This window comes from Lissotriton helveticus, chromosome 12 (genome assembly GCF_964261635.1).
Source record: "Lissotriton helveticus chromosome 12, aLisHel1.1, whole genome shotgun sequence".
NCBI lineage: Eukaryota > Metazoa > Chordata > Amphibia > Caudata > Salamandridae > Lissotriton > Lissotriton helveticus.
The window spans coordinates 147,525,418-147,540,952 of NC_136073.1; the positions used below are offsets into that span (position 1 = coordinate 147,525,418).

General features: G+C 47.1%; 1 protein-coding gene across 3 annotated transcripts in view; it reads right to left on the reverse strand.

The window, feature by feature from the left end:
• LOC144799564 (hydroperoxide isomerase ALOXE3-like) overlaps nt 1-15,535 on the reverse strand; it is a 422,558-nt gene that overhangs the window by 21,452 nt on the left and 385,571 nt on the right. For all 3 annotated transcript variants that reach the window (XM_078670933.1, XM_078670934.1, XM_078670932.1), the window contains exons 7-8: nt 3,633-3,776; nt 120-323 (exon numbers count right to left, since the gene is read on the reverse strand). In XM_078670933.1, coding sequence (XP_078527059.1) covers nt 120-323; nt 3,633-3,776 — 348 coding nt within the window. The remainder of the gene's footprint in view (nt 1-119; nt 324-3,632; nt 3,777-15,535) is intronic.

The following is a 15,535-nucleotide window of genomic DNA, read 5'->3' on the forward strand; positions in this document are numbered from 1 at the left end:
CAAGAATCTCATTGTCTTGCTTTTTTGTACCAAACAATGCTTGGGCAGCATGACCTATGAGCATCCATTTATTGAACACGGAATTAACAGTCTCTTTGAACGGTCTAATTTGTCCTTACCTTGTAGAGAGGATGAGCCATGGGGAGCTGCCTCAATGTAGAAATGCAGAACACCTCTGCAAACACGTGTGTATGCAGGAAGTGGGAAAGAGCCTGGTGGGTGGAAAAATTGGAGCTCCTCACCCACATCTTGGCAAGCAACCAGTCCCACTCATTATCACTTGGCAGGAAGATGGGATTCTCTGGACCCGGAGTCTGATTTAGCTGCAGAGTAAGATGCACGAAGAGCCAGTTACTAGACTTAATAGTTACTGACCAAGCATCTGCGGTCAGAACTCAGCTCACGAGTGAGACAACACATTAGACTTTGAAACTGTTTAAAATGAGGTTTACTGAAAAAGAATGCCAAGAACAGTGCAAACTCTATTACACATTCTTTAATTCGCAGAAATCCCACAGGACGAAAGTATCAGCTGACAAATGGTCTGAACCCATTGATAAGACACAAATGTAAACCAACCGCAAAGTGGGGTAACAGACACTGCTAAACTAGGTGACTATCCACTCATATGGATTAGGTCCAGTATGGGAAACTTGTACACTAAAGAGGGCAAGCAATCTTCCTTCGAGCTTTTACAAACTATTTCATAATTATTTGGACATTGAGTAGATGGACGTATTCTTCAGTGTACTCTAGAATAATCTTTATGAATCAAGCGCAATATATGCAAGAGGGTCGGTCCCCTTGAAAAATATATTTTCTACTTGAAGGCAGGAAGCATTGATACATTTTGTATAAAAAAAATTATATATATATATATATATATATATATATATATATATATATATATATATATATATATATATATATATATATATATATATATATATATATATTTATATCAGGCTCCAATTTTTCCTTTCATAGTAAGGAAAGAAATAGCACTCACGAGGGTTTCTTGGCTCAGCAGTAGTTTATTGACAAACGCGTTTCGGATTTACATCCTTCGTCAGTGTCGCAGTTTCTAAACTATTTACTAGCGGCCATTTTTATTAAAACAAACAATGTCACGTGTTGTATGTGGTAAACGACGGACTGAGCAAGCCCTCAACATAAACGGGCGCCATCTTAGAGCAGTAAATACTGCTCGAACATTATATCTTTTATCCAAAAAACACACTGGTTGCATATACCAATACATTAGTTGATTCATGAGCATGATTATAACATATATTATGTTTGTAAAATATCGCCGTGGATCGGCAATGCAGCCTCAAGTATCTCGAGGCTGTGTCCTATATTACCTATCGTTATTCTGCCGTGGATCGGCCAAAAGAGCACATAGTGACATATATTTAAATGGTCATTAAAAAGATCACATTTCATCATTTACAATCACTGTTTGTACTTATTTACTTAAATGAACAGCCAAATCCTCTCCACCATTTAACCCATTAGGTATCTTAGTCCCCAGATCAATGATATAACGAGACTCAAGTCTTCTTAGCCTTAACACGCGGTCCCCACCCCTGATGTCATTAGGTAAGCAGTCCAAACAATAGTATTGCAGCAGATCCAGGTTGCTATTATGTTTTACTGCAAAATGACGTGCTACAGGATAACTAAAAGCCTTGTTTTTAATGGCACGCATGTGCTCCAGTACCCTTAATTTCACCATGATGGTGCTCCCCACGTATTTTAGTCCGCAGGGGCACACAAGACAGTAGATGGCAAAGGCCGTCTGGCAGGTCATGAACTTATTAATCGGTTTCCGTTTTTTCAAGCCATCTATCGGATATGAAAGGACTCTTTTACTTGCGGTACATGCTTTACATTTTCCGCAAGGAAAAAATCCCTTCATGTCTTTAAGGGTACCTTGGGTGGGTATGGTGATTTTTTCAAGGTGGCTAGATACTAAGCTGTCCCTTAAGGAACGAGCTTTTCTGAAGGTAATAAGAGGATTGGCAGGGATATCCATGGCTATGATGGCATCAGTTTTTAAAATATGCCAGTTTTTTCTTAAGATATTTCTTATTTTACTCGACTCTTTGGAGTAGGTGGTTATCCTGAATTTCCCCACCCCTTTTTTGGATTTACCCCTTTTGGTCAGTAGTTCTTTCCGACTTAGTTTCTTGACTTTTGTTAAAGTACTTTCTAGGAGAGCGATATTATAACCCCTGGCTTGAAAACGTTCTACACTTCCTTTAATTGCATCCTCAAAATCCTTATCATCGGTACAATTTCTTTTAATCCTCAGAAATTCCCCATAGGGGATGCTATCTTTCAGTTTCACGGCAGAATAACGATAGGTAATATAGGACACAGCCTCGAGATACTTGAGGCTGCATTGCCGATCCACGGCGATATTTTACAAACATAATATATGTTATAATCATGCTCATGAATCAACTAATGTATTGGTATATGCAACCAGTGTGTTTTTTGGATAAAAGATATAATGTTCGAGCAGTATTTACTGCTCTAAGATGGCGCCCGTTTAGGTTGAGGGCTTGCTCAGTCCGTCGTTTACCACATACAACACGTGACATTGTTTTAATAAAAATGGCCGCTAGTAAATAGTTTAGAAACTGCGACACTGACGAAGGATGTAAATCCGAAACACGTTTGTCAATAAACTACTGCTGAGCCAAGAAACCCTCGTGAGTGCTATTTCTTTCCTTACTATGAAAGGAAAAATTGGAGCCTGATATTTATCGCGGTACGCCACCACGTTGCTGCACCCGACCACAAAGTGCCCCGCTGATGGCGAATGGAGGAGAGTGATATATATATTTATATATATATATTTATATATTTATATTGTATAATATATATATTTGTGGGCAATGGTTTAAATAAGTGAATGTGAAGCCTATGATTTTGGCTAGTGGTAGGAAAGAGGAACAAACAGCTTAAGAGAAGGCTAGAGGCCATCTAGAAATTGAGAAAGAAAAAGGACAAGAAATTGGTCTGGTGAGGAAAGCAACAGCCATCTTACACAAAGAACAAGCAACAGCCATCTCACACAAAGAACATCTCCCATGTATACTGATAAAGACTCCGTGGTAGAGCACAGATGAGAATTAGGTATGAGCGCTGAAATAGGCTCAGAGGAAAAGATATTTACACTGCCTCATAGTATTCCGTAAAAGATCTTTTTCATGTATGCACAGTGATAAATATAAACTGACTATTAGTGGTAAAAAATGCAAGACACTAGAAGGGTGTTTGATTTAGAGGGAAGTTAAGGAGTGGTTTTCTTTTCTTTTTTTGTCCAATGCAAGTTTAAATGCATGTACTTTTTCTAGGAAAGGCTTTTCTGGAACTCTGCAGTTAAAATATCAAATAGGTAAAGACCAGCTCCATAGTACAAAACACCCTCCGTTGTCATAAAGGCAAACCTTTGTGAGAGTAAAGAGGTTGGTTGGTTCGAGCCAATAGGAACACTAGTAGTCGATCAAGTAACAGGTGACATTGTCAAAATGCTGATCACATTTATTCTTAACTATTCACTAATGTCTTGAAATGTCAAAGTTCTAGACAGGCCGGATGGCTCAAATACAAAACCTTACTTGGATTGCTAGGGGTATCATCTCATCCTGGGGCGAGTGGTAGAGAAGACACAAGGGAGCAGCCATGTACTGCTGACGACCATTCAATATATTTCCAGGAATGCCTTCCAAGATCTTAAAATCCACAATGAAGATCTTTCCTCTCTGGAAACAGAGGAAACAGTACAGTTGAGCTTGGCATTGGAAGAACACATACCATCAACAAACGCATCCAGAATTGCAAGGTGGTCCGATGATATCACATCTGACCACTCAACCACCCATGACAACATTCTTGTTCAGATACAACATGAAATAAAACCACACAAAAAAAACACTTTAAAAACGTTTAATAGTGTCTTTACTTGAAAAGTAGATCATGTTTTGTAATTGGGAGCTCTTTATAAATGGACACTATACAGACACATCTAGTAAATATACCTTCCGGACTCTTCAAGCAACATATTCCATTAAAAAAACCTGATTCAAGAAGAGCGCTGCAAAGAAATCTGCCAACACGCAGATTTCTCATATGCATCTCTGGCATTACATTTCCACTAATTAATGGTACATGCGCCAAATAGATCTTAAATTTCAAAAGCTCTGCAGTTAGCTTTGTGCTGCATGCATTCAAGGAGCTTTCATAATGTTCAGAAGATGGTGCACTTATTGTGTAATTCAGGCAGTGCATCCCATGACTCTGCAAAGGGCTGGGCATCCTCGTGGGCTAAACTGCACTTGATTTAAGCAGTAGTGGACATCCAAAGTTGGGCTCTGCTAACTGCACAGAGAATCAAAAGGGAAGCACAGTGGTTGGAGTATAAAGCCCTGCATCGGAGGAAAAAAAATCAAGCTTGGGGTTCTTCAGGAGTCTAATTGACAACAGGGACAAAAAGAGTGTGGCCAAGCCTTATACAAGCCCCTTTCCACGATTCTGGTCTGTCCAGAGTTTTTGCCTAAGGGTTCCGATTAAAGATTATAGGTGTCAGTTCCTGTGATGTCAGTTCCTGTTTAAATCAGATATAAAGTACGCATTGATAAGAAATTAAGGCATCATAACGCATTCATTCCCTTCCTGTGTTGCATTTAACACCCACTTGCTACTATTGTTGTCCCTAATTATTGCTCTTTTAATCATATATCCTATTGGATTTTCTTTTGAAAGTCTTTGCTTTTTCTCTGTTCAGATAGGAGTGAGTTTGGTATTTTGCTTACCTACTTCTGCTTAAGCCTTCATCGTTAGGCATAAGCAACAATGTGCCATGAACGTTTTATGCCCTTTGTGGCTCCCTCCCCTAACTGCCCAAATGGCACCTGTTTAGGAAGACACTTGACACTTTTTGCAAGTACTAACAAGTGCAGGGTGGCACACTGGCTACTGGGAGGAGACACTTTCCTCAGGCATTCATGATTGAAATTTGATAGACCTTCCCAGAGTCGTATGGGTCTCAAGCTAGCGTCTCAATAGTAAAAGTTATCTCCGGTCTGGACAAACATCTTACGAACCTGCATGTTATGCAAGGCGTACTGTTACCTCAGAGTATCTCATAGCAGAGGTGGAAGGGGGCACACCTTGAAGTTACGGTATACCATACATAAAACAGCAGGTTGCAAGACTTGTCCAGACCAGTGATGGTCTTTCATGCAGAGCAGTATGCTTGACACATACAAGGGTCTGGAAGAACAACCTTCCAACACGTATTTCCTTGCACTGAAAGCACTACGGTTCACCAATGAGAGCATGCAGCAGAACAGATTAACCATTGTGGCAGTGGGCACCTGAGGCACTTGCTCCAAGACCTATAGGGGTAGACTTAGAGTTCAGAAGCTAGGTTGTTGAGTAATGAAGTGACTGACGGTGAACAGAATTAAACGTGTCAACCATATGCAATGGTGAGTCCACAATGGAAGGCTAAAGAGGGAAGTAACTGAAGTTGTACTCCAAGGGGGGACAAAGTTCTTTTAGCCAGTTCCTGCATAAAGGCCCAAGGAAAGTCTTCAATAGAGTTATGCTGTTCCTCTGAAATGAGATTCTCTAACAAAGAGAGAGGAGTCCACCTAACCCAAAGGGACAGGACACCAAAATGACGTTAGTCTAGAATAAACTCCCTTTGGGACATTCCAATAGCATACAAATCAAATACACCCACCAACCATGCAACTTCAGTCATACCGGGACCATTCCACAGCTGCCAGAGAATCAATATCAAATCTATCTAAAAAAAATTGACACAATTATTGAGTTTGGTCAATATATTTCTTGTAGTCTTCTAGTAGGGGCACTTTAACGGAGATCTTTTTTCAACAGCCTTTTGGTGAAGTGGCGTGAGGGGCCTGGTGTGTATAGATGAATGTGTATTTGGAGTGAATGTAAAATAGGGTTGGGAGTACCTGCGACAACTTTAATCAAAGGGTCTCCTACCCCAAGTAAAAACAAAAGATATAAGGCTCTAGGCTGAGGTTATGTCTCAGGTTGTGGCGCTCTTATAAGTAGTAGGTCAACATGTTGCTCACCAAATGAATAGTTTGTGGGTGATTCGTCAGGACCAAACAAGGGGTAAACTATCTACAACTAAAACTAAAATGGTGTTGTGGCTGCACACTCGCATCAACCATACGACTAACTCATCAGATACCTGGTAGTACTGGAGCTACCTGCGGAGAGAGAATATATCAAATAGGTAAGTGTAGTTCAATTGTAGTTGGTGAATTCTCCCATATGCCCTGTGAGAAACGGACTCCCAGAATATCGTGGTGAGCATCAAACAGTTAACAGTTAAAAACAGGGTGCCACACGGTGAGTGCACAGGGTGAACTAGCGTGAACTTCAGCCCTTGTGGCACACACAAGGGTTGCCGAGAGGAGAAGGACTTACCCAGAACTGTGGACTAACCAGGCATCACAGTACCCGGTAGGTTATAAACACAAGGGGTTCCTCATGTACTGGAATAAACAAGGGAGCGGGAGAGAAAAACGATGGAAAAGTAGCATTAAATGCATTTGGAGTCAACCACATATTCAGAAGAGACCTCCCAATTCCATGCAATGTAAGGTTGATTAACTAGAATGTAAATTAACACTTCATCAATGGCGACCCACATCTTGGATCACATGTGGGTCGCGTTACAGTGGAAGCGCTGCTTACAAAGTCGTAGAGGATCAGGTATTTATGATATTGGAGACAAATTCCTGACAATTGTTGACCACAAAGAATTTTATTGTAGGCCAGGTAAGTGCTGCTTACAAGAATGGTGTGGAATCGAGTAAGCATACTTTGTGAAATACAGCGTACTCTTATTTTAACAATATTAGAGTTATCCTGCGTGGCTTGTGCTCAATATAGGTGTATTACAAAAACGGGGGTTAGCAGTGGATTGAGTGGCTCGCTTAAAAACTGGTGCCAGCATACCATATGTGTCGACCACAACATTGTTGCACACAGCAATTTTGTCACGCAAAACATGTGTATTCAATGCAGGGTGTCGGGATTAGAGGTGCATAGAGTGGGCCATAAATAACGCTAATACCACATCCCAGACATGTCGACACAACATTAGCCCAAAGTGGTTGAGGAGCCAATTAGTAACAGGTAGCAGGAATCCGCATCCTTCCGGGGTAAAAGGCACTCAACATGCATCCTTTCAACTCACAGTACTCACTTTAGTGCTAGTAGCACGTAGTCTGTAGACCTACCCACTCCTACCGGGCCTTGGTGGGAGGCAGGGTGAATGCGTTGGGAAGGTTACTGCATGTAGTGCTAACCCACCCGAGGGCCATGTTGGAAGGAGGTCGTTCGGGGTCTCTCGGGTTTAGCGGCAATATTGGAAGGAGGTCATTTGGTGTGTAAAAGATTTGGCGGCCATAATGGAGTGGCGTTTCAGGATGCCACTTTATTCAACGGGAGTCAAGGTCGATATAGTGTGTGAGACATGTTGCCCATAGAGTATAATCTCGGGCGGTTGTATTAGAGATCACGAATGGTGGTACTCTCAATAAGGCAGTAATGTTGGTCACAGCGTCAGGAGTCTGATTACGCATGATTTCAGCGTTCATAATGGTTAGACCCGGCCTCGTGGCGTGGGCCTCCCTGACCGTTAGCGCCCCCGACCCTGACCCTTGCACCGCCCAAGATCCCTGGTTGTCACTGCCCCTGTCCGACCCACTCCCTCCATGACCCCACAGAAAGGACGAGACTCCCCCGTACCCACCATCTATCCTCCCGGTGCCGGCCGCCCCACACCCCACACCCCTGAAGGCCTCCGGTAACCATTCCCCTGTACTTAAATGGCCGACCCCGGCCCCAGCAAGACCTAGACACGCCATGCCCGGCTGGGGGTAAGGACTCCCCGTGAGCCAGATAGGGAGGAGTAGTTTCAGTCACACCTCTGACCTCTCGGGAGATAGGTTTCGATCGCCCTCCGGGCTCCCTGAGGGCTGGCTCCACGTATGCTGGGTGTCTGGGATCCCTCGAGACCAACTTCAAAGGGCCAGGTGGCAGTAAACCCCGGCAAGCAGCCCCCAGGCTCTAAGACCCCTCCCGGGCGATTGGCGGCCCAGACACTACAAATTGGACCAGGAAGGCCACGCGAACTTCATTAGAACTCAGGGCTCCTGAGGCGAAAAGCCGGGAGTCAGGGCGCACACACTCATACTTAGCTTTCTTCAGCTCCTAGGCGGCTTTTACTTTTAATCCACGCATTTTGATGCTTTTTCATTATTTTAAAAATTACGTACCTTGCTCAGATTGGTCATTATTGCGATCCTTGTGGGTAACTCCTCAGTGCTCCTGAGGTAACCGGGGGCCGATTTAGAGCTCTGCTAGGTTTCAGGCAGCTATCCCACGGGCGCAGACTTCGGGCGCCATCTTAGGAGACTTTGAGGTTAGCGCACTAGTGTTGCGGGCGATTGGCGGCCCAGACACTACAAAATGAACGCCACTTCCCGTCCGCGCAGCGGGCGCATCGATGGCGCGCCAGAGGCAAGCCAGTCTGTGCCCGTCCGGGCCAGACCAGGCTTAGGGCCAGAAACTGTCCGCTGCCCTAAAACACCGCAGGATATACTCTAGGGATGAGCTCACTCAGCAAAGACATAAGGTAGGCCGGTTATGTGGTCAGCTTGAGAGGTTTGATAACTTACATTGCCTAAACTGGCTATGTCCTAAAATCACCCAGGTAAATAAAACTGGTGAACATGCTCCAAGTCAACTTAGCATGGCACTTCTCAATTGTAGGTCGCTACCCAAGCACGCTTTAGAGATCAACCTAATGATCCAGGATGGTAATCTCGATATATTGTTTCTAACAGAGACATGGTTATCCCCAATTCAGAGTTTGACATTGCTAGCGCTCTTCCGGAGGGATTCCTCATTCAATGGCAACACAGGCCACAGGGGGAGGGAGGTGGGCTTGCCATAGTCTATGAAGACAGGTTTACTTGTAGGAATGAAATATATATATATATATATATATATATATATATATATATATATATATATATATACACATATACACATATACACATATATATATACATATATATATACATATACACATATATACTGATTCAGAAAGTATGCATTTCATCATTCAAATTACCCCTAATAATTCCTCGTCAGGTCTCATTATTTATCGCCCTCCGGGCGGCCTAAGACAGTTTATAGGATCCCTTTTAGATACCACTATAGCTGCAGCTGCGTCATCACCCAATTTTACTATATTGGGAGATCTAAATTTACATTTTGATGACCCGAACGATAAGGTGGCAGCTGATCTCAGGCTCGACCTTAAATCTTTTGAGCTGAATCTTATAAATAAAGAGGCCACTCATTCCAAAGGACACCTTCTGGATCCAATATTTTCTAATACCACTCAGCTTGATTCTGGCCCTCCACTCCCTCTCCCATGGTCCGGTCATTTCCTAGTCCCGTTTGCATGGAAAACTCGCATGGACCCACCACGAGTGATAGTACCTCGCACCTTAGAGAGGGCTTGGTCTAAGCTATCCCTGGAGAGCTTGACCCTGACACTTGAACAGCTCCCCTGCCGGAGCCAGATCCACTAGTGGCGGATATAAATCTTCGAAACTGGCTGAATAGTTCCCTGGATGTGGTTCTACCCAGAAAAAAAAAGAAGAATGGTACACGTTAGAACTCATAGATCTTAGAAAAACATGCAAAAATCTGGAACGCATGTGGCGAAAAGATTGGGCCTCTAACAATAAAGCAGCATATCTGCTATGAGGCTTTATAAAGTCTCCCTGAAAAAAGCCCAGGCTGCCTTTTTCGAAGAGAAAATTAAAACTTCTTCCAATTCGTCTAGGGAAACTTTTAAGATAGTAAAAGAACTCCTTAAGGCACCCTACCCCCCTATTAGGCAGGAGGGCTCAAAAGTTAGATGTAACCAATTAGCGAACTTTTTTGATACTAAAATCAAAAATATTCTAGAAAGTGTACCATATAGTGCGCCAATTCCGGATTCTGAAGACCATTTTGCCCCTACCTCTGGCCCTTCTCTGGATTCTTTTACCTGTATATCCAGGGAAAACTTTTGTAAAGTTTTGTCCTCCTTGAAAAGTGGCTCCCCGTCTGATCCCACGCCTATGTATATTCTTAAGCGGATTTCAGACACCATTGCCCCCTTAGCAACTGAACTTTTAAATGCCTCCCTCACCCGTGGTGTCCCCCCCCAGCTGGAAGCAGGCCATGGTAAAGGCCCTCCTAAAAAAAACAGGGCTGGATCCATCTGGCCAACTTCTGCCCAATATCGCTGTTACCAGGCCTAAGCAAAATTGTGGAGAAAATGGTCAATCAGCACCTCTGCTCTTTTTTGGAAACCAATAAGCTGCTGCGCAATTCCCAAACGGGCTTCCGCCCTGGTCAGGGCACCGACTCTGCCCTGATAGCAGTGGCTGAAGAGGCAAGGTGCATCTTGGATTCAGGAGGATCTGCTGTCGCGATCCTCCTGGATCGAAGTGCACCTTTTGACACTGGATCATGGAATCTTAATTCAGCGCCTCGCTAGACTAGGCGTCTCGGGCATGGCCTTGCAATGGCTCACATCTTTTTTGAGTAACCGAACCTTTCAGATCTGGGAAGGCAGCGCACTTCCCAGATCTACCCCCCTCCAGTGTGGAGTCCCTCAGGGCTCCTCATTGAGCCCTACTCTTTTCAACGTATATATGGCCCCACTGGAGGATGTGGTTACTCCTTTTGGGATTAAAATAGTTAACTATGCGGACGACACACAACTAGTCATCTCGCTATCCCAACAAGAGAGGTGCTCGGAAAATCTATTTGCTTGCCTCTCGGGAATACACGCCTGGATGACCAGCTCTCGGCTCAAATTGAACGGAGCCAAAACAGAGATTATGCCCGTGGACCACCAATTAACATCTTTACCCAAGTCCATCTGGCCTCCCTGTCTGGGTGATCTCCCACACCGAAAGACGAAATTAAAAGCTTAGGGGTGTGGTTTGAGCGGGACCAGACCTTCAGGACCCAAGCGAAGAAAACAGCAGGCATATGCTATGGTCTACTCCGGTCTGTGCGGAAGGCTCTTCCACTCTTGCCATTCCAGTCCAGGAAACTGCTAATCCAGGGGTGAATACTATCTAGACTGGACTACAGCAATGCCCTGTTTTTGGCAGCACCCTAGGCAACCATCAACACCCTCCAACGTGTTCAGAACTCAGCAGCTAGGTTGCTTACCGGCTCTTCAATAAGATCCTCAGCCAGACCTGCACTGAGATCTCTTCACTGGCTGCCAATATATCAGAGAATAACATTTAAATCTCTTTGCATCACCCACAAGTCACTCCAGGGTAAGGGACCTCCTATTCTTAGGAGTTTGATCTGCCCTTACAAGTACTCTCGGGCCCTCCGTTCTGATTTCGGAAATCTGGCCAAGGTCCCCAGAGTGAGGCCGTCGTTTTTCTGTGAATACGGCAATGCTGTGGAATGCCCTTCCTGGCAGGATTCGAACGGAATCCAGCTATTTGAAGTTTCGGAAGCTTCTTAAAACATTGTTTTCCCATTGACCCCTGATTAACGGTGCCCCCCCTCAGTCTGCTCTTTGTTCTTCAGCGCTGGGACGCTCTCGAGCAGCCATGCGCTTTACAAATCTAATTTCATTTCCTGCGAGGACTCCGGACTTCAAAGGAGACCAGGACTATAACAAGGGGTGCTCTGGAGCGATCAAAAGAGAATCCTGGATGAAGAGAGCCCTGCTGACGTGGTCGCGGCTCAACGAAACAAAGAAGAATGTTACCTGAACTGGGAACTCTTGGCGAGCCCTGCTGACATAGTCAGTCTCTGCCAAGCTTGAGCCAAACATCTGCCTGAACCCTCCGAGCGCTGCGGACATAGTCGCGGCTCAAGCTTGGCAGAGACGAATATCGGCCTGAACCCTCTGAGCCCTGCTGACGTGGTCGCGGCTCCCTTGAACAGGGAGAACACCTGAGCTCTGCTGATTGGATCGCGGCTCCCCACAGACCGAAGGAACTCCTGTGCATTCCTGCTCGAGCCCTGCTGACTTGGTCGCGGCTCGAGAGAATATTCTGGTCCGGCTGGACCCTTGACCTTACCATATCCCCCGGCTTGTGGATTGAGAGCTGTGCGCCGGATACGCTTTTGCATTGACCCTGGGCATTGAGACTGCCCTGCTACCCCTAACCTTACCGAGACTTTATGAACCCTTGTTCTGATTGTAAATACGTGACCTGCGGATCATAAAGGTCCAGTTACTTCTGATAGATAAAAGCACCTGTTCTGCAGAAACTCTACTGTGTGGTGTCCCTTTGTCGAGTGGTGCGAGCTTAGCGGGCGCGATCCTAGATACGAGACCATTCCCCTGAAGGGTCTCCCGCCAGTGCTAGGCAGTGTTCCTAGGAGAGGTGGGTCACAGGGTGGTCAGAAGCATATTCTGTGCCCCCCTGGGATCGCCCCTTCTAACATTGGCGGCAAGCGACAGGATCCGAGCTGACATCTAGAGATCGTACAGTAAGCGGCTGACGCACTACAGAACAAAGACGGAAGAAAGAACCACCATGAGTCCCACTGGAACCAATGTGAGTCCTACGTTCTAAGAGGACCAGTTGGAAGAAATGCACAGAGACTTAAAGCAGTTTTATAAGGACTTTAAAATCGCTACCACTGGGTTAAGCACCAAAGAAGATTTTCAGAAAGCCTTGAAGGCCTGGGTGGAGTCCAGAGCCCCCCTTCCCCAAACAGAAGGAGACTGAGGAGAGGGGGAGCCGCCAAACGAACCCAGAATCTTCCGGGGGGGGGGCGGGGGGAAGCAGCAGCACCCCAGTACGAAGTAACGCATCAGAGGGGGGCCCTGTCCCCGGAAGAACTAGCAGACCGAGAGAGAAACCGCAGCCACGAACTAGAGCTGGCCAAACTGAAGATAGGAGAACTAAAATTGGCTGAGAAAAAGTTAGCCGTGGAACAGTTACGCGTACAAGGGGAATTGGAGGAAAAGAAACTCCAACGAGAGCACGAAGGGAAGAAACTACAACTGGAGCATGAGCGCAGCCTAAAGTAGATCGAGCTCAAGGCGAGTAGTGAGGAAACTAGGCCCCTGGGGAAGAGAGACCCCTTCCCCGGTGGAACCGAAAGTTCACATCCCCAAGGATGTGGTGAAGGAGTATTACAAAAATGACGAAATCCAGAAATGGTTTAAGGCCTATGAGGTAGCCTTCACCTCCCACCGAGTCCCACAGAAGGATTGGGGGGCGGGTTGTGGGGTCGGTTCCTGAGAGACGGGAGAGACACCCTGCTAGACCTGCCATCCACAGTGCTGGACTCCTACAGCCACATGAAAGAGGCCCTATTAGCCAGATATGGGCTCGCCCCCGAGATGTACCGGCAACTATTCCGAAACTGCAAAAAGATTCCTGGCACCACATGGGTGGAGTACGTGAACTTTTACAGCAGGGCCTTGGAAGGGTGGATCAAGGGTAGCAAGGTCGAAGAACTGTTCGACCTCATCGCTTGGGAACACCTGTCCACGAATTGTTTTGTGGAGTTACGCCAGCATCTCCGACAGCAAGCTCACAGATCCTCGGAAGATGGCCGTCGAAGCTGATCGCTGGGTTAACACCCGGGTCCCCTGGGGCCCCGTGGGAAACTACGCGCTCAACGGTCAGGGATCTCCCCGCCAGAGGGGGGGGGGGGGTGAAACCAAGGAAGACAGAGGGAATTCCAGTCAGGTCTCCAGCGTAGCCCCCCAAGAAACCAACCCCCGCACTTTCCATACCCTCCTCCAACCAGCACAGGCCCACCAAGCAGGCAAGGGCCCAGAGTCAATATAACCTGCTACAGATGCCAACAGTCCGGTCATTACGCCAGTGACCCCCAGTGTCCCATGTACCAACGGCCCACAACGACAGCTCCCCCAGCCCGACAAATGGCCAGAGTGGCCCTAGGAGAGGAGATGGAGTATACAGAAGAATGGAAGCCTGCAGCCATGGCCCTGGTCTCCCTAGGAGACCGAGAAATGATCACTGGAGCCCCCCTGCCCGCCAACACAAAGAAATACCAGCAGTGGGTGACTGTCAATGGGCACAGAGTAGGGGCCCTTGGCGACACCGGGGCGAGCTTCACAGCTGTCTGCTATCACCTGGTCACAGAGGACCAGATCCTACCAAACGTCTTTTGCCCCATTATTTCCTCTGACAACTCAGAGCCTCTGCAAAATGGCCCCAATACCCTTCGAGTGGTGGGCGGGGGGGGGGGGGTGACCGGCACGTTGCGAGTGGCCGTCGAACCTCCCAGCCTGTGGACTGTACTGGGCAACGATCTAGAAAGCTTCCTGTGGGGGCAGGTAGAACGAAAGGCCCACCTAGGGATGATGGGCCTACCTGAATTGGTGTGCGCCACCACTCGATCCATGTCTGCCAGACTGCCCCCCCCCCTCGGGGGCGTCGAGCCCGAACCCCCAAGCCAAACACCGGTCGACGAGGACAGGGGCGGGCTGCCTGGGCCCGGCGATCTCACCACGGGAGGAGAACACACCCCAGACGACGGACCCTTCTATCCGGATCCTGCACAGGTCCCCGAGTTGGGTGACCTGCCAGGGTTGGCACAGTGGCGCCACGAGGGGGGCCTATCCCTGGAGGAGCTCTGCCGGGAGCAAGCTGCCTGCCCTTCCCTCATCGGACCCCGGCAACAGGTTGCTGCCCAAGCTGCAGGCGATCAGTCCGGAACCTATTGGGTCTACTGGGATAACTACCTCCTGTACAGTGAGCAGAAGTCTGCCGAACTAGGGTTAGCCCAGGTGCTGGTAGTACCCCTACGATTCCGAGACTTCCTCCTGGGCCTGGCCCATGACGTACCACTGGCGGGACACTTGGGCCAGGATAAAACCTATCACCGCTTTGTCACCCACTTCTATTGGCCAAAAATGCGAGCCAACGTAGAGGCCCACTGTAAGTCCTGCCCAACGTGCCAGGCTAGCGGGAAGAGTGGAGGTAAGCACAAGGCTCCCCTCCAACCCTTCCCCGTCGTCAGTACCCCCTTTGAGCGAGTGGGGATCGACATTGTGGGACCTCTGGATCCCAGGACCGCTCCGGGTCAACGATTCATCCTAGTCCTGGTGGACCATTCCACCAGGTACCCCGAGGCCATTCCCCTCCGAACGGTGACGGCCCCCGTGGTATGGCGGGCCTTGATGGGAATATTTTCCCGCGTAGGTTTTCCGAGAGGTCGTGAGCGACCGCGGTACTAACTTCATTTCGAAGTACATGATGTCCTTGTGGCAACAATGTGGGGTGTCTTACAAATTCACCACCCGTACCACCCCCAAGGAAAGGGACTAGTTGAGCCGTTTAACCGGAATCGAAAGGGGATGATCATGGGTCTCGAAGAGCCCCTCCAGCGCAAGTGGGATGTCCTCCTACCCTGCCTCCTATTCACCTACAGGGAA